This window comes from Heptranchias perlo, chromosome 6 (genome assembly GCF_035084215.1).
Source record: "Heptranchias perlo isolate sHepPer1 chromosome 6, sHepPer1.hap1, whole genome shotgun sequence".
Lineage (NCBI taxonomy): Eukaryota > Metazoa > Chordata > Chondrichthyes > Hexanchiformes > Hexanchidae > Heptranchias > Heptranchias perlo.
Genome location: NC_090330.1, coordinates 79,110,787 through 79,134,284, shown reverse-complemented (window position 1 = coordinate 79,134,284; position 23,498 = coordinate 79,110,787). Strand labels below are relative to the sequence as shown.

The following is a 23,498-nucleotide window of genomic DNA, read 5'->3' as shown; positions in this document are numbered from 1 at the left end:
AGAAAGGAAATCTCTAAAATTAAATAGGTAGTTCACCCATCAACTGTTGTATTGTTTAACTAAAAGAGGTACATGTACAAAGAAATTATTAGGGGTCCTGGAGACCTCATAATAGAATCATAGAATCAAAGAAATTTACAACATGGAAACAGGCCCTTCGGCCCAACATGTCCATGTCGCCCAGTTTATACCACTAAGCTAATCCCAATTGCCTGCACTTGGCCCATATCCCTCTATACCCATCTTACCCATGTAACTGTCCAAATGCTTTTTAAAAGACAAAATTGTACCCGCCTCGACTACTGCCTCTGGCAGCTCGTTCCAGACACTCACCACCCTTTGAGTGAAAAAAATTGCCCCTCTGGACCCTTTTGTATCTCTCCCCTCTCACCTTAAATCTATGTCCCCTCGTTATAGACTCCCCTACCTTTGGGAAAAGATTTTGACTATCTACCTTATCTATGCCCCTCATTATTTTATAGACTTCTATAAGATCACCCCTAAACCTCCTACTCTCCAGGGAAAAAAGTCCCAGTCTATCTAACCTCTCCCTATAAGTCAAACCATCAAGTCCCGGTAGCATCACAGTAAATCTTTTCTGCACTCTTTCTAGTTTAATAATATCCTTTCTATAATAGGGTGACCAGAACTGTACACAGTATTCCAAGTGTGGCCTTACTAATGTCTTGTACAACTTCAACAAGACATCCCAACTCCTGTATTCAATGTTCTGACCAATGAAACCAAGCATGCTGAATGCCTTCTTCACCACCCTATCCACCTGTGACTCCACTTTCAAGGAGCTATGAACCTGTACTCCTAGATCTCTTTGTTCTATAACTCTCCCCAACGCCCTACCATTAACGGAGTAGGTCCTGGCACGATTCGATCTACCAAAATGCATCACCTCACATTTATCTAAATTAAACTCCATCTGCCATTCATCGGCCCACTGGCCCAATTTATCAAGATCCCGTTGCAATCCTAGATAACCTTCTTCACTGTCCACAATGCCACCAATCTTAGTGCCATCTGCAAACTTACTAACCATGCCTCCTAAATTCTCATCCAAATCATTAATATAAATAACAAATAACAGCGGACCCAGCACCGATCCCTGAGGCACACCGCTGGTCACAGGCCTCCAGTTTGAAAAACAACCCTCTACAACCACCCTCTGACTTCTGTCGTCAATCCAATTTTGTATCCAATTGGCTACCTCACCTTGGATCCCGTGAGATTTAACCTTATGTAACAACCAACCATGCGGTACCTTGTCAAATGCTTTGCTAAAGTCCATGTAGACCACGTCTACTGCACAGCCCTCATCTATCTTCTTGGTTACCCCTTCAAAAAACTCAATCAAATTCGTGAGACATGATTTTCCACTCACAAAACCATGCTGACTGTTCCGAATCAGTCCCTGCCTCTCCAAATGCCTGTAGATCCTGTCTCTCAGAATACCCTCTAACAACTTACTCACTACAGATGTCAGGCTGCAGTTCCCAGGCTTTTCCCTGCCGCCCTTCTTAAACAAAGGCACAACATTTGCTACCCTCCAATCTTCAGGCACCTCACCTGTAGCTGTCGATGATTCAAATATCTCTGCTAGGGGACCCGCAATTTCCTCTCTAACCTCCCATAACGTCCTGGGATACATTTCATCAGGTCCCGGAGATTTATCTACCTTGATGCGTGTTAAGACTTCCAGCACCTCCCTCTCTGTAATATGTACACTCCTCAAGACATCACTATTTATTTCCCCAAGTTCCCTAACATCCATGCCTTTCTCAACCGTAAATACCGATGTGAAATATTCATTCAGGATCTCACCCATCTCTTGTGGTTCCGCACATAGATGACCTTGTTGATCCTTAAGAGGCCCTACTCTCTCCCTAGTTACTCTTTTGCCCTTTATGTATTTGTAGAAGCTCTTTGGATTCTCCTTTGCCATATCAGCCAAAGCAATCTCATGTCCCCTTTTTGCCCTCCTTATTTCTCTCTTAACTCTACTCCGGCAATCTCTATACTCTTCAAGGGATCCACTTGATCCCAACTGTCTATGCATGTCATATGCCTCCTTCTTCTTTTTGACGAGGGCCTCAATCTCCTGAGGCATCCAAGGTTCCCTACTTCTACCAGCCTTGCCCTTCACTTTATAAGAAATGTTCTTACCCTGAACCCTGGTTAACACACTTTTGAAAGCCTCCCACTTACCAGACGTCCCTTTGCCTGCCAACAGACTCTCCCAATCAACTTCTGAAAGTTCCTGTCTAATACCATCAAAATTGGCCTTTCCCCAATTTAGAATTTTAACTTTTGGGCCAGACCTATCATTTTCCATAGCTATCTTAAAACTAATGGAATTATGATCACTGGTCCCAAAGTGATCCCTCACTAACACTTCTGTCACCTGCCCTTCCTTATTTCCCAAGAGGAGGTCAAGTTTTGCCCCCTCTCTAGTCGGGCCATCCACATACTGAATGAGAAATTCCTCCTGAATACATTCAACAAATTTCTCTCCATCCAAGCCCCTAATGCTATGCCTGTCCCAGTCAATGTTGGGAAAGTTAAATTCCCTACAATTACCACCCTATTTTTCTTGCAGCTGTCTGTAATCTCCTTACATATTTGCTCCTCAATTTCCCGTTGACTATTTGGGGGTCTGTAGTACAATCCTATCAAAGTGATCTCTCCCTTCTTATTTTTCAGTTCTACCCATCTATATGGGTGAACCCTCGGATATATCCCCTCTCACTACTGCCGTGATGTTCTCCCTAATCAAGAACGCAACTCCCCCTCCTCTCTTACCTCCTGCTCTATCTTTCCTATAGCATCTGTACCCTGGAACATTGAGCTGCCAGTCCTGCCCCTCCCTTAGCCATGTTTCAGTAATAGCTATAACATCCCAGTCCCATGTACCCATCCATGCCCTGAGTTCATCTGCCTTGCCCATCAGACTTCTTGCATTGAAATAAATGCAGTTTAATCTAGACTTCCCTTAGTCTTTGCCCTGCTTTCTCAGACCATCTGTCCGGTCATGTTTTGTACACTCTCCCTTACTGCCTTTTGTTTCTGTCACCACTTTACTTCCCACTGACTTCCTGCATCGGTTCCCATCCCCCTGCCACATTAGTTTAAACCCTCCCCAACAGCACTAGCAAACACTCCCCCTAGGACATTGCTTCCAGTCCTGGCCAGATGCAGACCGTCCAATTTGTACTGGTCCCACCTCCCCCAGAACCAGTTCCAATGGCCCAGGAATTTGAATCCCTCCCTCTTGCACCATCTCTCAAGCCACGTATTCATCCTAGCTATCCTGTCATTCCTACTCTGACTCGCCTGTGGCACTGGTAGCAATTCTGAGATTACTACCTTTGAGGTCTACTTTTTAGTTTAACTCCTAACTTGATAAATTCAGCTTGTAGGACCTCATCCCGTTTTTTACCTATATCGTTGGTACCTATATGCACCACGACAACTGGCTGTTCACCCTCCCCCTCCAGAATGTCCTGCAGCCGCTCCGAGACATCCCTGACCCTTGCACCAGGGAGGCAACATACCATCCTGGAGTCTCGGTTGCGTCCGCAGAAACGCCTGTCTATTCCCCTTACAATCGAGTCCCCTGTCACTATAGATCTGCCACTCTTTTTCCTGCCCTCCTGTGCAGCAGAGCCAGCCACGGTGCCATGAACCTGGCCGCTGTCACCTTCCCCTGGTGAGCCATCTCCCCCAACAGTATCCAAAACGGTATACCTGTTTTGGAGGGAGATGACCGCAGGGGACCCCTGCACTGCCTTCCTACTCTTCCTCTGTCTGTTGGTCACCCATTCACTATCTCCCTCAGTAATTTTTATCTGTGGTGTGACCAACTCACTGAACGTGATATCCACGACTTCCTCAGCATCGCGGATGTAATGCTTTGAATAGTATAAGTTGTACAGAGTATGGAAGTTTGTGATTTTTGAAATTTTTGTTTGTATTGTATCTATAAAGTTTTTTTTATTTAAAGAGAAGGGAATCTGTTACTTGTATCCATGTGATTTATATCAATTAGTGTTAATTGTATTCAGGTGGTGGGTATCAATTGGAGACTCTCTTGTATCCATTTATATGAGAGCTTATGTTGGGGGTGCACAGTGGGTAATGTAGATCTCTGTGAATAAAGGCTTGGAAGCAAATGAATACCAGGCTCTAGTAGGCAATCCAATGTATTACACAGGAAGGGGAGAGTGTGACTGTCAGTCAGCAGGGTATGGGGAACCTAGAGGAGGTAGAGATGGAGGTCCTGCAGACACTGGTCCTATCCAACAGGTACAATGTACTTGCTACCTGTGAGGATAAGGATGAAGGCTGCAGGGAGGATGGCCAGAATGCTAGCCATGACATGGTGGAACAGGAGGCAGCCCAAGGGGAGTAGGAGCAGAATAGAATGGTTGTAATCATAGGGGATTCAATAATTAGGGGGATAGTGCAGTTACAACCGAGAGTCCAAGACGGTGTGTTGCCTACCTGGTGCAAATTTAAAGGATATCTCTGAGCAACTGGAGAGGAACTTGGAAAGGCAGGGGGAAGGTTCACTTGTTGTGGTCCATGTTGGGACCAATGACATAAGGAAGAAAAGGGATGTGGTCCTCCTAAGGGAATATCAGAAGTTAGGAACTAAATTTTTAAAAAAAGGACCTCATGGGTGGTACTCTCGGGATCACTACCCAAGCCACATGCTAATTGGCATAGAGACAGACAGATCATGAAGGTGAATGTGTGGCTGAAAGACTGGTGTGGGAAGGAGGGGTTCCATTTCATGGGACACTGGCAGCAGTACTTGGAAAGGAAGGAGCAGTACCGCTTTGATGGGCACCACCTGAACTGGAATGGGACCAGTGTCCTAGCGTCAAGGATAATTAGGGCTGTGGCTAGGACTTTAAACTAATCAGATGAGGGTAGAGATCTGGTGAAAATAGCATAAATCTGAAGATAAAATAGGAGACGAGAGTAAAGGTCAGACCAAGGAAAGGAATAAGGGTAACATAAATGGTCAAGGAACAAATACAGTTATAGAACATATGTATAAAATGACTGTTGAAAATGCAATTAATAAAATAACAATTAATAAAAACAAATTAAATTGCCTGTACAAATTAAATTGCCATCCATGAGGCGCTGTGGGCCATCAGCAGCAGCAGAATTGTATACCAGCACAATCTGTAACCTCATGGCCTGGCATATTCCTCACTCTACCATTACCAACAAGCCAGGTGATCAACCCTGGTTCAATGAGGTGTGCAGAAGAGCATGCCAGGACCAGCACCAGGCAGACCTAAAAATGAGGTGCCAATCTGGTGAAGCTACAACTCAGGACTACATGCATGCTAAACAGCTGAAGCAACATACTATATGTTTGAGGACGGCCTCAACCGGGATCTTGGGTTCATGTCACGCTACACGTTACCCCACCAGCGAACAAAAGCTATCTGTTTTTAATATAATGGGTCATTTGCTGGCTTTCTCTGCCTTCCGGATGTTTCTGCCTCTCTCTGGTTTTTTTTCCTGTTTGTTTTTTTGTTGAATGTGTATTCGGGGGTTCTGTAGGTGACACCTCTCTGTCTGAACACGGTGATTGCCTTGGCAACGGGCAGTTGCAGGGGCAGTCTGTAAACACCATGTATTGTTCTATATGTATAAATGCGTAGGCTCCGAGGAGCTCCTGAACATTTACCTGACGAAGGAGGAAGCCTCTGAAAGCTTGTAGATTTCAAATAAAAATTGTTGGACTATAACTTGGTGTTGTAAAATTGTTTACAACATACTATAGACAGAGCTAAGCGATTCCACAACCAACGGATCAGATCAAAGCTCTGCAGTCCTGCCACATCCAGTCGTGAATGGTGGTGGACAATTAAACAACTAACGGGAGGAGGAGGTTCTGCAAACATCCCCATCCTCAATGATGGCGGAGTCCAGCACGTGAGTCCAAAAGACAAGGCTGAAGCGTTTCCAACCATCTTCAGCCAGAAGTGCCGAGTGGATGATCCATCTCGGCCTCCTCCCGATATCCCCACCATCACAGAAGCCAGTCTTCAGCCAATTCGATTCACTCCACGTGATATCAAGAAACGGCTGAGTGCACTGGATACAGCAAAGGCTATGGGCCCCGATAACATCCCAGCTGTAGTGCTGAAGACTTGTGCTCCAGAACTAGCTGCACCTCTAGCCAAGCTGTTCCAGTACAGCTACAACACTGGCATCTACCCGACAATGTGGAAAATTGCCCAGGTATGTCCTGTCCACAAAAAGCAGGACAAATCCAATCCGGCCAATTAACACTCCATCAGTCTACTCTCAATCATCAGCAAAGCGATGGAAGGTGTCGTCGACAGTATTATCAAGCGGCACTTACTCACCAATAACCTGCTCACTGATGCTCAGTTTGGGTTCCACCAGGACCACTCGGCTCCAAACATGGACAAAAGAGCTGAATTTCAGAGGTGAGGTGAGAGTGACTGCCCTTGACATCAAGGCAGCATTTGACCAAGTGTGGCACCAAGGAGCCCTAGTAAAATTGAAGTCAATGGGAATCAGGGGGAAAACTCTCCAGTGGCTGGAGTCATTCCTAGCACAAAGGAAGATGGTAGTGGTTGTTGGAGGCCATTCATCTCAGCCCCAGGACATTGCTGCGGGAGTTCCTCAGGGCAGTGTCCTAGGCCCCACCATCTTCAGCTGCTTCATCAATGACCTTCCCTCCATCATAAGGTCGGAAATGGGGATATTCGCTGACGATTGCACAGTGTTCAGTTCCATTCACAACCCCTCAAATAATGAAGCAGTCCGAGCCCGCATGCAGCAAGACCTGGACAACATCCAGGCTTGGGCTCATAAATGGCAAGTAACATTCGCGCCAGACAAGTGCCAGGCAATGACTATCTCCAACAAGAGAGAGTCGAACCACCTCCCCTTGACATTCAACAGCATTACCATCGCCGAATCCCCCACCATCAACATCCTGGAGGTCACCATTGACAAGAAACTTAACTGGACCAGCCATATAAAGTGTGGCTACAAGAGCAGGTCAGAGGCTGGGTATTCTGCAGCGAGTGACTCACCTCCTGACTCCCCAAAGCCTTTCCACCATCTACAAGTCACAAGTCAGGAGTGTGATGGAATACTCTCCACTTGCCTGGATGAGTGCAGCTCCAACAACACTCAAGAAGCTTGACACCATCCAGGACAAAGCAGCCCGCTTGATTGGCACCCCATCCCGTGGCTGCAGTGTGTACCATCGACAGGATGCACTGCAGCAACTCGCCAAGGCTTCTTCGACAGCACCTCCCAAACCCGCGACCTCTACCACCTAGAAGTACAAGGCAAAAGGGAACAACACCATCTGCACGTTCCCCTCCAAGTCACACACCATCCCGACTTGGAAATATATCGCCATTCCTTCATCGTCGCTGGGTCAAAATCCTGGAACTCCCTTCCTCACAGCACTGTGGGAGAACCTTCACCATATGGACTGCAGCGGTTCAAGAAGGCGGCTCACCACCACCTTCTCAAGGGCAATTAGGGTTGGGCAATAAATGCTGGCCTCGCCAGCGATGCCCATATCCCATGAACGAATAATTTTTTAAAAACCTGCACGTTCCTCTCCAAATCACACACCATCCCGGCTTGGAAATATATCGCCGTTCCTTTATCGTCGCTGGGTCAAAATCCTGGAACTCCCTTCCTAACAGCACTGTGGAAGAACCTTCACCTCACGGACTGCAGCGGTTCAAGAAGGCGGCTCACCACCACCTTCTCAAGGGCAATTAGGGATGGGGAATTAATGCTGGCTTTGCCAGTGACGCCCACATCCGATGAACGAATAAAAAAAAAATAAGGATATTTAAGATAGAAAGAGGGGAGATAGTTGATAAACTAATCAAATTTAGAGAGAATAAAAACCCTGGTCCAGATGGATTGCACCCACACATATTAAAAGAAGTTCGGGAAGAGATAGCAGAGGCACTATTACATATAGATAAAAAATCATTCGAAAAGGGAATAGTAGAGGATTGGTGGACAGCTAATGTGATTCCTATATTTAGAAAGGGAGATAGAACAAGTCCAGGGAACTATATACCAGTTAGGTTAGGTGGTAGGAAATATAATGGAATCTTTACTGAAAGATGTAATTGAAAAACATCTAGAAATGGAAAATATAATGGTCCGTAAATTGCTCTGAGTGGCGAACCAACAGTGCTCGCCACTCATGAGATTTAAATTCACACACTAAATTACCGTGTTCTTTTTGCCAGCAAATTCCTTGAAATTTGAGTTCAAAAAACAGCAGCGTTCTTTCCTGGGCTGTGTGAGCAGGGAAAGGTTCCCTCTGTGCCCTCAACCAATCAACTTGAAGCAAGCCATGCTGTGAGAATCAGGAAGTGAAACTCATTGACAAACCGCACAGACTAAAAGCCAGAAAGTGCCCGATAAGGTTCATAAATGTACTATAATATGAGATAGAGAAAGCAAAGTAAAGAGAGGGTAAGATTAAAAGACTGAGATAAAAGAGACAGCAAGAAAAAGTAAAAAAAATTTAAAACAAACATTTTTAAAAAAATGTTCAAACACTAAGAAAATCAGGGGTAATGAGAATCCAAATTTTAAAGTCAATTTTCAGTGCCAGAGAGGTTGTTTGGCAGTCATTAATACTTACCAAGCTAAATTTAGTTTAGACCTAAAAACCTCAGTGTACTTTTTTTTGTGGTGAGATTAGTTAGTTTCCAGCTGGGTAGGAGAGTAAGTTCATACTGGTTCATTGATTGCAGCCGGCAAGGTCCCTTTAACGTGAAACTTTCAGATCACTGGTGAATCAGGAAAAACAAGTTCCGGATTTCTGTGTTTGACTGCACATGTGCAGTCGCCGGAACTTGCTCTTCAATTTGTCCATTAATAACAGCAGTAAGCGCTGTTAGGCTCATCGTTATTTTACGAGCAATTTCCAGCCCAATATAGAGTAGTCAGCACTGATTTCAAAAGGGAAGGTCATGCTTGAACAACTGTAGAAATGCATAAAGTGATACTTGACCATATTAATGTAGAAATGCATGAAGAGATACTTGACCATATTAATGTAGAAATGCATGAAGAGATACTTGACCATATTAATGTAGAAATGCATGAAGAGATACTTATTAATGTAGCAATGCATGAAGGGATATTTGACCATATTAACTCTTTGTTGGCTCACATAATGGGGTAGCTACAGCACACACAGAAAGGCGACACAACCTTATTGAATTCTTTGAAGAAGTAACAGAAAGAGCAGACAAAGGTAATGCAGTAGATGCATTAATATTTGGATTTTCAAAAGGCCTTAGACTCATGACTAAGGTCAGAGCATGTGGAGTCAGGGGACAGGTAGCAAAATGGATAGCAAGCTGGCTACAAAACAGAGAGTAGGGGTTAAAGGTAGGTACTCAGACTGGTAAAAGGTGGGAAGTAGTGCTGCGCAGGAATCAGAAGTACAATTTGAAAATTTGCGAACAACACCAAATTAAGGGGTATAGTTAACACAAAGAAGAATGTGACAAAATACAAGGTGACATTAATAAATTTGCAGAATGGGTGTGTAACTGCTGTTCTCAATAGATGTATAAAGTAGAAGGTATCTGCTGAAGCACAGAGCTGAAGCACAGAGTGAACAGAGTGGATTGCGAGCAGAGTGGGAACTTGAGAATTTGGTGAGGGGGGAATTAGATGTAGAGGGGGAAGGACAGTGAACAAAGAGGAAGAGTTCTGAGAGAACTGGAATAAAAGGGTAGGTTAATTGGGGTAAGTAAACACTAAGTAAATTAATAATAAGAGTATCTAAAGGGAATTTAGAAAAAAAAGGTTTCTAAATGTAATGAAACCCATTGCCTGCAATTCCTGCGCCATGTCGGAAATTCAGGATGCTTCATGTGTCCTGGAGGGCCACATGTGCAGGAAATCCTCCAGTTACTCAAGCTCAAGCTGAGGGTTTCTGAGCTTGAGGGGCAGCTGGAGTCACTGCAGAGCATACGAGAGGTTGAAGGTTTTCTGGATCCTAAGTTCCAGAAAGTGGTCACCCCGCAGCCACAGAGAGTTCAGGATAGCAAGTGGGTGGCCATCCGAAAGGGAAGGAAGTGCATGAATCTTCTGAGTGTATGGCACTCCCAAACTGGTATTCAGCATTGAATACCAGTGAAGGTGACGATACCTCGAAGGAGTGCAGTCCTGAGCAAGGTACCATGGGGCAAAGGACTGCACAGTGGGGCACAATGAAATGTAGAAATGCAGCAGCCATAGGGGATTCGATTTGATATGGGGACAGACAGGCGTTTCTGTGACCATCGACGTGAGTCCCGCATCGTGTGTTGCTTCCCTTGTGCCAGGGTAAAGGACATCACGGAGAGGGTGCAGAATATTATGTGGGGGGAAAGCAAACAGCCAGAAGTCGTGTTCCATGTGGGTACCAATGACATGGGAAAGGTAAGGGATGAGGTCCTGCGGCGAGAGTTTCAGGAACTAGGGAGGAAGTTAAAAATTAGGACCTCAAAGGTAGTAATAGAAATAGGAAGATAAGGCAGGTTAATGCGTGGCTGGAGACATGGTGTAGGAGGGAGAACTTCAGATTCTTGGGGCATTTGGACCAGTTCTGGGGCAGGAGAGACCTGTTTAAGACGGACGGGTTGCACCTCAACAGAGCTGAGACCAATGCTGTGGGGGGGGGGTTTAAACTAATTTGGCAGGGGGTGGGCACCAGGATGTAGTATTAGAAAGGAAAAACAAAGTGCACAAAGGATTGGGAGAGATAGATAGCACTAGACTAAGAAATAGTACAGTATTAGTTGGGATCACACTCAGAGAGAATACGAGAAGGTCGAAGATAGGTTTAGAGTGCATGGGTGTAAATACATGAAGCATGGTAAATAAGGTTGGTGAGCTGCAGGCGCAAATAGCCACATGGGAATATGATGTAGTGGCGATAACGGAGATCTGGCTCAAAAATTGGCAGGATTGGGTACTAAATATTCCTAGATACAAAGTGTTCAGGAAAGATAGGGAGGGGAAAATGGAGGGGGTGGGGTGGTGGCAGTATTGATTAAGGAGAATTTTCAGTGCTGGAGAGAGGGGATGTCATTGAGGGGGTCAAGGACAGAATCTATTTGGTTAGAGTTAAGAAACAATAGAGGTGCCATTACACTACTAGGTGTATTCTATAGGCCAACTAATAGGAAGGATATAGAGGAGCAAATTTGCAGGGAAGTTACAGAGAGGTGCAAGAACTATAGAGTGGTGATAATGGGGGACTTCAACTCTCCTAATATAGACTGGGATAGTAATCGTGTAAAGGGAAAGAGGGGATGGAATTTCTGAAGTGTGTTTAGAAGAACTTTCTTGATCAGTATGTTTCCGGCCCAACGAGGAAGGAGGCATTGCTGGATCTCGTTCTGGGGAATGAAGTGGGTCAAATGGTACAAGTGTCAGTGGGGGAGCATTAAGGGAACAATGATCACAGTATCATAAGGGCAGGATTGCTGGATACGAGGTATCCTAAGCCTTAGTTATGGAAAAGGACAAGGAGCAATCTAGAGTAAAAACACTTAATTGGAGAAGGGCCAATTTCAGTGGGTTGAGAGCAGATCTGGCCCGGGTAAATTGGAATCAAAGATTGGCAGGCAAAATTGTAATCGGACAGTGGGCAGCCTTTAAAGAGGAGATGGTTCACGTACAGTTTAGGTACATTCCCACAAGGGGGAAAGGTAGGGCAACCAAAGCCAGAGCTCCCTGGACGACGAATGAGATAGAGAGTAAGATGAAGCAGAAAAAGTATGACAAATGTCAGGTTGATAATACAAGTGAGAACCAGGCAGAATATAGAAGGTACAGAGGAGAAGAATAAATCTCGGTGGTGGGGAAGCTTTCAGAATGATAGTCCAGGACAAAATTAATAGCCACTTGGACAAATATTGAGAAAAAAACAAGTCAGCTTGGAAGACAGGGCAAATATGTAAGAGCAAGGCTGGATGGCATCTATTTTAATGCAAGGAGTCTTGCAAATAAGGTGGATGAATTGAAGGTGTTGATAAACACATGGGAGTATGATATTGTTGCTGTCACAGAGACATGGTTGAGGGAGGGGCAAGACTGGCAGCTCAATATTCCGGGGTACAGAATCTTCAGGCGAGACAGAGGGGGAGGTATAAGAGGAGGGGGGGTCGCAATATTAATTAAAGAATCAATTACTGCCATAAGGAGGGATGATATATTAGCAGGTTTCTCAAATGAGGCCATATGGGTGGAGCTTAAAAACAAAAAGGGGGCAAGCACTTTGATGGGAGTGTACTATAGGCCCCCAAACAGTCAGGGGGAGATCGAGGAACAGATATGTAGGCAAATCTCAGAAAATTGTGCAAATAATAGGGTAATAATAGTGGGGGATTTCAACTTCCCCAATATTAACTGGGATACTCAGAGTGTAAAAGGTTTAGAGGGTACAAAATTCTTAACGTGCATCCAGGAGAGCTTTTTGAGCCAGCATGTAGAAAGTCCTACAAGAGAGGGGGCGGCACTGGACCTAATTCTAGGGAATGTGGCCGGCCAAGTGGAAGAAGTGCTAGTAGGTGAGCACTTTGGTGACAGTGACCATAATTCAGTGAGATTTAAGGTGGTCATGGAAAAGGACAGGGAGGGGCCGGAAATAAAGGTTCTAAATTGGGGGAAGGCCGATTTTAATAGGATAAGGCAGGATCTGGCCAAAATGGACTGGGATCAGCTGCTTGTAGGAAAATCCGCATCGGAGCAATGGGAGTCTTTCAGAAGGGAGATTGAGACCATACAATGGCAACATGTTCCCGTAAAGGTCAAGGGTGGTTCCAAGAACTCCAGGGAACCTTGGATGTCAGGGGATATACGAGAATGGATTAGGAAAAAAAGGAGGGCTTTTGGCAGATACAAAAGGCTAAGGACGGAGGAAGCCCTAGAGGAGTACAAAAAGTGCAGGGGGATACTTAAAAAGGAAATTAGGAGATCAAGGAGGGGCCATGAGAAAACACTGGCGAGCAAAATAAAGGAAAATCCTAAGATGTTTTATAAGTATATTAAGGGTAAGAGGATGACTAGGGAAAAAATAGGGCCCATTAGGGACAAAAATGGCAATCTGTGTGTGGAGCCGGCAGATGTAGGAGGGGTTCTAAATGAATTTTTTGCATCTGTTTTCACTATGGAGAAGGACGACGTAGACAGAGAAATACGACAGGGGGACTGTGATATACTCGAACATATTAACATCGAGTGGGAGGAGGTATTGGCGGTTTTAGCAGGCCTAAAAATGGATAAATCCCCAGGCCCGGACGAAATGTATCCCAGGCTACTGTGTGAGGCAAAGGAGGAGATTGCGGGGGCTCTAACACATATATTCAGAACCTCTCTGGCCACAGGGGATGTGCCAGAGGACTGGAGAACCGCTAATGTAGTACCATTATTCAAGAAGGGGAGTAGGGAAAAACCGGGGAACTACAGGCCAGTGAGCCTAACATCAGTGGTAGGAAAATTATTGGAAAAAATTCTGAAGGACAAAATTAGTCTCCACTTGGAGAAGCAAGGATTAATCAGGGATAGTCAACATGGCTTTGTCAAGGGAAGATCATGTCTGACTAATGTGATTGAATTTTTTGAGGGGGTGACGCAGTGGATGTGGTATACATGGATTTCAGTAAGGCCTTCGATAAAGTCCCCCACAGGAGACTGGTCAAGAAGGTACGAGCCCATGGAATCCAGGGTGCCTTGGCACTTTGGATACAAAACTGGCTTAGTGGCAGAAGGCAGAGGGTGATGGTCGAAGGTTGTTTTTGTGACTGGAAGCCTGTGGCCAGTGGGGTACCACAGGGATCGGTGCTGGGTCCCTTGCTGTTTGTGGTCTACATTAACGACTTGGATATGAATGTAAAAGGTATGATCAGTAAGTTCGCTGATGATACAAAAATTGGAAGGGTGGTAAATAGCGAGGAGGATAGCCTCAGTCTGCAGGACGATATAGATGGGTTGGTCAGATGGGCGGAACAGTGGCAAATGGAATTTAACCTGGAAAAGTGCGAGGTGATGCACTTTGGAGGGACTAACAAGGCAAGGGAATACACAATGAATGGGAAGACCCGAGGCAAGACAGAGGGTCAGAGGGATCTTGGTGTGCAAGTTCACAGATCCCTGAAGGCGGCGGAGCAGGTAGATAAGGTGGTAAAGAAGGCATATGGGATACTTGCCTTTATTAGCCGAGGCATAGAATATGAGAGCAAGGAGGTTATGATGGAGCTGCATAAAACACTGGTTAGGCCACAGCTGGAGTACTGTGTGCAGTTCTGGTCGCCGCACTACAGGAAGGATGTGATCGCTTTGGAGAGGGTGCAGAGGAGATTCACCAGGATGTTACCAGGGCTGGAGCGCTTCAGCTATGAAGAGAGACTGGGAAGATTGGGTTTGTTTTCCTTGGAGCAGAGGAGGCTGAGGGGGGACATGATTGAGGTGTACAAAATTATGAGGGGCATAGATAGGATGGATACTAAGGAGCTTTTTCCCTTCGTTGAGGGTTCTATAACAAGGGGGCATAGATTCAACGTAAAAGGCGGGAGGTTTAGAGGGGATTTGAGAAAGAACTTTTTCACCCAGAGGGTGGTTGGAGTCTGGAACTCACTGCCTGAGAGGGTTGTGGAGGCAGGAACCCTCACAACATTCAAGAAGCATTTGGATGAGCACTTGAAATGCCATAGCATACAAGGCTACGGACCAAATGCTGGAATATGGGATTAGATTAGACTGGGCTTGATGGCCGGCGCGGACACGATGGGCCGAAGGGCCTCTATCCGTGCTGTATAACTCTATGACTCTATGACTCTAAGTGCGGATTAATAAAGGAAAGCCAGCACAGATTTGTTAAAGGTAAATCGTGTTTAACTAACTTGATTGAGTTTTTTGATGAGGTCACAGAGAGGGTTGATGAGGGCAATGCGGTTGATGTCGTGTATATGGATTTCCAAAAGTCGTTTGATAAAGTGCCACATATTCGGCTTGTCAGCAAAGTTGAAGCCCACAGAATAAAAGGGGCAGTGGATACGAAATTGACTAAGTGACAAGAAACAGAGAGTAGCAGTGAACGGTTGTTTTTCGGACTGGAGGAAGGTATACAGTGCTGTTCCCCAGGGGTCGGTACTAGGACCACTGCTTTTCTTGATATATATTAATGACTTGGACTTGGATGTACAGGGCATAATTTAAAAATTTGCAGATGACACAAAACTTGGGAGTGTAGTAACAGTGAGGAGGATAGTAATAGACTTTAGGAGGACATAGACAGGCTGGTGGAATGGGCAGACACATGGCAGATGAAATTTAATGCAGAGAAGTGCAAAGTGATACATTTTGGCAGGAAGAACGAGGAGAGGCAATATAAACTAAATGGTACAATTCTAAAGGGTGTGCAGGAACAGAGAGACCTGGGGGTATATGTGCACAAATCTTTGAAGCTGGCAGGGCAGATTGAGAAAGAGGTTAAAAAAGCATACAGGATCCTGGGCTTCATAAATAGAGGCTACGGGTTCAATTTTGAAATGGTAGCGGGTTGGCAGCGTGGGGTGGGGGGGGCAGGGGGGGCGGTGAAGGTGCACCTGGCAAACCCGAATAAACAAAACTTAACGTTTCCGACACGATCGCATCGTAATTTGTGGTGATTAACATGGTCTCCGGGTTTCGCGCCCGGCAGCTAGCCTGATTGACAGAGAGAGAGCAAAACGTCATCCGGCGCTGGAACAGAAGATCAGGGAGGGAGAGTGGAAGATCAGGGGGCGGGGGGGGGAGAGTGGAAGATCGGGGGGGGAAGAGCGGAAGATCGGGGGGGGAGGGGGAAGAGCGGAAGATCGGGGGGGGGAGGGGGAAGATCGGGGGGGAGAGGGGAAGGTCGGGGTGGGGAGAGAGGAAGATCGGGGGGAAAGAGGAGAAGATCGGGGGGGAGAGGGGAAGATCGGGGGGGGAGAGGGGAAGATCGGGGGGGAGAGGGGAAGATCAGAGGGGGGGGAGAGGGGAAGATCGGGGGGAAGAGGGGAAGATCGGGGGAAAGAGGAGAAGATCGGGGGGAGAGGGGGGAAGATCGGGGGGGGAGAGGGGAAGATCGGAGGGGGGGAGAGGGGAAGATCGGGGGGGGAGAGGGGAAGATCGGGGGGAAAGAGAAGATCGGGGGAAAGAGGAGAAGATCGGGGTGGGGAGAGGGGAAGATCAGGGGGGAGAGGGGAAGATCGGGGGAAAGCTGAGAAGATCGGGGGGGGAGAGGGGAAGATCGGAGGGGGGGGGAGAGGGGAAGATCGGGGGGGGAGAGGGGAAGATCGGGGGGGGGAGAGGGGAAGATCGGGGGGGGGAGAGGGGAAGATCGGGGGAAAGAGGAGAAGATCAGGGGGAGAGGGGAAGATCGGGGGGAGGGGGAAGATCGGAGGGGGCGAGAGGGGAACATCGGTGGGGAGAGGGGAAGATCGGGGGGTGGGAGAGGGGAAGATCGGTGGGGGGGAGAGGGGAAGATCGGGGGGGAGAGGGGAAGATCGGGGGGGAGAGGGGAAGATCGGGGGGATATCAGGAGGGGGGTGACGAAGGGGAGATCTGGGGGACATTGGGGAGGTGAAGAGGGGGAGATTGGGGGGCGAATATTGGGGGGGGTTGAAGAGGGGGAGATCGGAGAGGGATTCATCGGATATCGGAGCAGGGTGGTTGATTTTGTGTTTTAACTTCATGCAATGGTTTTTTATGTAATTTATTTAGTTTTTTTTTGCCTGATCTGGCCCTCTCTCCTGGTTTCACCAGGCATGAATCAGAAGCCATGGGAAAGCTGCCCAGGTAAGTTAAAAATCATTCTAACTACCTACTATGTCACAAGTAAAGTGCCTTAAGTACCTCAATGAGGTACATTTAGCTCTTTAACTATCATCCTGCCGGCTTTAATTGCTGGCGGGACTTCCGGATTCGGGACGCCCGTGCACACACAGGTGCGTCCGTAGGGAACTTGGAAGTCAATGGGTTGGAGCCGGTCTCCGAAACCGAACTGGATTTCCCTGATTTTTGGAGCCCCCAACGCACCCGCAATTTCCCGGGAAAATCGAGCCCATAGAGTACAAAAGCAAGGAAGTTATGTTGAACCTTTATACAATACTGGTTCGGCCACAACTGGAGTATTGTGTCCAATTCTGGGCATCACACTTTAGGAAGGATGTGAGAGGATGTTAGAGAGGATGCAGAAAAGATTTACTAGAATGGTTTCAGGGATGAGGGACTTCAGTTACATGGATAGACTGGAGAAGCTGGAGTTGTTCTCCTTAGAGCAGAGAAGGCTTAGAGGAGATTTGATAGAAGTGTTCAAAATCATGACACTTAGATAAAGTAAATAAAGAGAAACTGTTCCCATTGGCGGAAGGGTCGAGAACCAGAGGACACAGATTTAAGGTGATTGGCAAACGAGCCAAAGGCAAAGTGAGGAAAAACGTTTTTACGCAGCAAGTAGTTATGACCTGGAATGCATTGCCTGAAAGGGTGGTGGATGCAGATTCAATTGTGGCTTTCAAGAAGGAATTGGATAAATACAACTGAAAAAATTTACAGGGCTACAGGGAAAGAGAGGGGGAATGGGACTAACTGGATTGCTCTTACAAAGAGTAGGCACAGGCTCGATGGGCCAAATGGCCTCCTTCTGCACTGTAACAATTCTATGATTCTAATTGGCAAATGAATTTCAATATAGATAAGTGTGAAGTACTGCATTTTGGTAGGAAGAATAAAGAAGCCACATGCTGCTTGGAGAATAAGAGTCTAAATGGTGTAGATGAGCAAAGAGATCTAGGGATGCACATTCACAAATCACTAAAAGTAGTGTCATAATAAAAGCAAACCAAGCACTGGGGTTCATTTCTGGAGGGATTGAATTGAAAAGCAGAGAAGTTATGTTAAACTTGTATAAAACTTTCGCTGGACCACACTTGGGAGTGCTGTGCACAGTTCTGGTCACAATATTATAAAAAGGATATAGAGGCATTAGAGAAGGTACAAAAAAAGATTAACAAGGATGATACCAGAACTGAGAGGATATACTTATCAGGAAAGGCTGTATAGGCTGTTGCTCTTTTCTCTAGGGTGACCTGATGGAAGTCTTTAAGATAGTGAAAGGGTTTGATAGGGTACTTATTGGCAGGACCTCATTAACATTTTTAAGTTCGTTTTTCTGCCTGGCAGCCGGCCAAATGAATAGCCTGGCTGGCGGCGGGGAGTGATGGCCAGTGGCGGGAAGCTGCAGCCGGGGACTTTTCGGTACCTCCCCTGGTAATCAGGAGGGGTGAGAGAGGTCAGCAAGCCATCGGGATGGGGGAGAGAGAGGTCGGCAAGCCATCGGGACTGGGGAAGAGGGTTTGGCAACCCATCGGGAGGGGGGGACAGAGAGGTCGACAAGCCCTCGGGATGGGGGAGCATGACGTCGGCAAGCCATCGGGACAGGGGAAGAGAGGTCGGCAAGCCATCGGGACAGGGGAAGAGAGGTCGGCAAGCCATCGGGACAGTGGAAGAGAGGTCGACAAGCCATCGGGACAGGGGAAAAGGGGTCGACAAGCCATCGGACAGGGAAAAAGGGGTCGACAAGCCATCGGGACGGGGAAAGGGAGGTCGGCAAATGATCGGGAAGGGGTGAGAGCGGTTGGCAAGCCATTGGGAAGGGGGCGAGAGGTCGGCAAGCCATTGGGAGGGAGGCGAGCAGTCGGCAAGCCATCAGGAGGGGGGGATGGAGGTCAGCAAGCCATCGGGAGAGGGTAGTGTGATCGGTTCGGCAATTGGGAGGGCTTGGGGGGGTTGGGGAAGGCTGGCGATCGGGGTTGTGGGAGGCCGAAGACTTCCCTGAGGGGCTGGATGGAGCACTCCTGCTCCTCCCAGCCCATAAAGAGTGCTGAAAAGGCACTTATCCTGTGGAGCCGGCAGCTCCCAGCTCCCTTTCACTGCTGGGTTTTAAATCAGGCTCCCAGGTCGATTTAAATCAGGCTCCCAAGTGCACTGTGGGAGTCCGATTTAAATTGGTTAATTAAGTGTCTCGCCCCTCCACAGTGGGACACTCGGACGCCCCAAGATCCAGTGCAATAAAATGATGCGTGGCAGGTTAAGGGCTGGTTCCCCATATTTAACTCTTTAACACCTCTCCTGCCCATCGTGGGGGTGGGGGTTAATATCAAGGCCAATGAGTCTATGCTGTAAATTCTACAATTCAACAACAGCAACATGCATTTATGTTCTTATTGAATGGTGGAGCAGGCTCGAGGGACCGTATGGCCTACTGCTGTTTCTTATGTAGTGTCTTTAACGGAGAAAAACATCCCAAGGTGCTTCACAGCTGCATAACCGGACAAAAATGAATGCCAAGCCAAATTAAGACGACTAAAAGCTTGGTCAAAGAGGTAGGTTTTAAGGAGGATCTTAAAAGGTGGGTTTTAGGAAAGGGAATTCCATGATGTAGGGCCTAGGTGGTTTAACGTATGCCTATCAATGGTGGGGTGAAGGGAATGAGGGATACACAGAAACAGGACAAGCTGCACTTCAAGTTTGTGCTGGCGTTTATCTTCACTTGAGCCACTTTGAGTGAGGTACTAGAATGGCTGCATCTCTGGTATAAGCCACTGGCTTCGAGAGAGGAACAGAGAAAATGAAAGGTCGGTGGGGTGGGGGCGGGAAACAGGTCCACAGAAAGTATGTATTATTATATCCGCCCACATTCAATCTTCATTTTTGAATTCCCGCGTTTCCTTCTCACTCAGCATGATAGTCGTTCCAAGAAAGGGCTGCTATCATATACTTTCTCTGTACTAAAGTCTGAAACACTTGTACTCGTGTACACTCCTGCAAAACTCAAGGAAACCATTAGATTGATGAAATGTCAGAGTTAAAGTTTTCCTAGTGAATTCCAAGTAAAGTTAGGCTCTGCCAACCTACTCATCCATAGCCCATGGTTTTCTTTTACAACAAATGACAGCATTCTAGCAATTCCAACAGTCAGGTCACCTCAGTTTTTACCTTGGTGTAGTAGGGATTGTCAGATGCAAGCATTGTAGAGAGAAGCTCATTTTTACTTGTACAAATAAGGGACTCCAGCAAATTGGTTTAAAAATATTGAATATAATGTATATTACGTGTCAGATAGCAAACAAATTTGAGGAGCCATCACTTCAGAGAAGAGAACACAAGAAAGGAGCTACAGTAATACCTTTGTGTTCGGATTCATTGTTGGGCGTGCCAGCATCCCTTTGATCAAAGGAGTCAGCGGAAGTGCTTCTTTCCCTCTTGCCCTTCCCTTTTATCGCACTGCTTGTCCCCAGGCCTTGCCCATTTTTCAGTCCCAGGTTTCCTGCCGAGCCTTGGGAAACTTTCGAGCCATGGTTCCCACTCACGATCTTTGAATCACAAGGTGAGGCCTGTGACTGGCTGTTGCTACCCTGCTTCCCTTGATTGGACAGTTTGGTGTCCAGCTGTGATGCACTTAAAGGAGACGTCACAGGAGGTGACCGAACTGTGGCCTCCTGCTTGGCTTTTGGGCTGGAAACAAAGCAAAAATAAAAAATAAACTTACTCACAAATGACCATTTGTTTTCTGACCTGCTGGAGAACTACTTTCCTTGGAGATTAGTATACACTTTGAAGGTCATAGAAATGTCAAATATCTGTAATTCTTTGTAGTTATTTTCCAAAATAACAACGCCTACTATCATATTTCAGGTTTTTGTGACCATATTTCCAAAGATACTGCATTTTATAGCACAGTGCAATCACACAAGTTTTAAAAAGGCCTCTGAGAAGATAGGTGATTAAAGTACTAATGATTTAGTTTTAATGTTGTTTCCCCTTAGACTTGTAAATAATAAATAATTTGTTAGCTTGTCTCAGAAATTAATAAATACCTCATACCCATTGTATTAGAAAGTCTCTGATCCTTTTTGGTTGTGAACAAAGGGAGATTTTTTAATAAACCTGACCGTCAGTCAGGTTTATTAAAAAATGAAACGCTGTGTGGCAGTCAAGCCTAACAAAGGCTACAAGAAGGTCAGAAAGCCAGGGAGTAGTAAAATATTGTTTTATTTAAGTATGATAATCCACTGATGTGAGGAAGAGTAGCATGTTCATTATTTTGTGTTATGATGCAAAGTTGCACATTGAACAAAGTGAATCTTGTCATTGCTGCTCTGTACGTTCACTTGCTGAGAAATAAAACAGCTTAGTGATTTGTATCCGGCCTCATCTCACCAAATTGTTGCTCAATCCACCTTTGAAGAGATTGAAGAAGCAAAAGACACGAATACCCAGTTCAAATTGCAGGGGACATTATTGTTACATCCTGGGTTATGCTATCATGTGGCTAGAAATTGGACAGTACAGGCACGCCCCTAAATGAAGAGAGTAAATGTTGGTCCCCTGGAAGCTGAGACAAGAGAAATTATAATGGGGAATCAGGAAATGGCAGATGCGTTAAACAAATATTTTGTATCTGTTTTCACAGTAGAAGACACAAAAAGTATACCAGAAATAGTGGGGAACCAAGGGGCTAATGAGAGTGAGGAACGTAAAGTAATTATTACAAGTAGAGAAAAAGAACTTGAGAAACTATTGGGCCAATAAATCCTCTGGACCTGATGGCCTACATCCGAGGGTTCTAAAAGAGGTGGCTGCAGAGATAGTGGACGCATTGGTTATGATCTTCCAAAATTCCCTAGATTCTAGAACGGTCCCAGCAGATTGGAAGGTAGCAAATGTTACCCCACTATTCAAGAAAGGAGGGAGAGAGAAAACAGGGAACTACAGGCCAGTTATCCTGACATCAGTCGTTGGGAAAATGCTGGAATCCATTATTAAGGAAGTGGTAGCAAGGCATTTAAAACACCATAATATGATTAGGCAGAGTCAACATGATTTTATGAAAGGGAAATCGTATTTGACAAATTTATTAGAGTTTTTTGAGGATGTAACTAGCAGGGTAGGTAAAGGGGAACCACTGGATGTAGTATATTTGGATTTTCAAAAGGTGCTACATGAAAGGTTGGGGTCGGGGTGCCATATTAGCATGGATTGAGGATTGACTAATGGACAGAAAACAGAGAGTAGGATAAACGGGTCATTTTCAGGTTGGCAAGGCTGTAATTAGTGGGATACTACAAGGATCGGTGCTTGGGCCTCAGCTATTTACAATCTATATTAATGACTTGGATGAAGGGACTGAGTGTAATGTATCCAAGTTTGAAGACGATACAAAGCTAGGTGGAAAGTAAGCTGTGAGGATTTTCAAGCTGAAGTGCGGGTGCTTTGAGGGTGGGGGGGCTCCTAAAATTGGGGAAACCCCGAGTGGGCGAGGAAGCCGGTTCCAACATGCCGACTTCCGGGTTCCCCACAGATGCGTCTGTGTGCGCACGTGCCTCATGAATGCGGAAGTCCCACTGGCAATTAAAGCCTGCGAGATGATAGTGAACACAGTTACTTAGATAGTTTACGTATTTGAAGTAGTTAATTTCATGGTGATTGAGGTAGGGCACTGATTTTCACTCAGCCTCAACGTGTTTCCCATGCTGTGAGAAATACTCAATGTTTTAGGAGATGTGTTTCAGCCAGCAGCCAGTGGACATTCAAATGCTTGTTTGACAGATGAGTTAAAAGGTGAGTTATTGCAGCAAGGCATTTACAATGGAAGTTCTTAGTTTCCACACAGAATTCTTCTGTTTATACATATTTAGCAACTTCTCGGATCCCCTCAAACTGACACCGTCAGGACGGGGGGGTGCCCTGGCTGCATTCACCACGATACCACGATATCCGAGGACGAGCAACATCACCAGCCTCGCAGGCAAGGCGTGCACTTCTGCCAGTTGGAGCTCCACAACACAGTGATGCGCCACAGGCACCTGCACAAGAGTACAGAGGGTGACAACGAGAGACCGACGTCGCAGGAAGCACTACCCTCACCAAAGACCAAGGCTCAGCTTCCTGGACCTCTCTGAGGAGCAGTGCGTATGGAGGCTGAGAGTGAGTCACCAGGTAGTCGCAGAAATCAGCAACCTCCTTCATGCCAAGCTGCTCCTGGCTGGGCCGAACGGCATCTCATTACCCGTCACTGTCAAAGTCACCACTGCCCTCAACTTCTTCGCCTCCGGATCATTCCAGGGTGCCACTGGTGACATTGCCGGGGTCTCTCAGCCGTCTGCACACAAGTGCATAAGGCAGGTTACTGATGGCTTGTTCCGAAGGGCCTCGCAATATGTCAACGTCCCCATGCACAACCTCAGCCAGAGAGAGAGGGCAGTGGGATTCCACTCTGTGGCTGGCTTCCCACGCATGCAGGATGCAATTGATTGCACCCATATTGCAATCCGAGCACCTCCACACGAGCCAGGACTGTTCACCAACAGAAAGGGGCATCACTCCATCAATGTTCAGCTTGTTTGTGACCACCG

At 46.3% G+C, this 23,498-nt stretch overlaps 1 protein-coding gene across 1 annotated transcript in view; it reads right to left on the bottom strand.

Moving 5' to 3' along the window:
* The window catches only part of bcl9 (BCL9 transcription coactivator), a 253,735-nt gene that overhangs the window by 158,299 nt on the left and 71,938 nt on the right, over positions 1-23,498 (bottom strand). Inside the window, exon 3 of the mRNA XM_067986473.1 lies at positions 20,270-20,598. Within this exon, the coding sequence (XP_067842574.1) occupies positions 20,270-20,598 (329 nt within the window). The remainder of the gene's footprint in view (positions 1-20,269; positions 20,599-23,498) is intronic.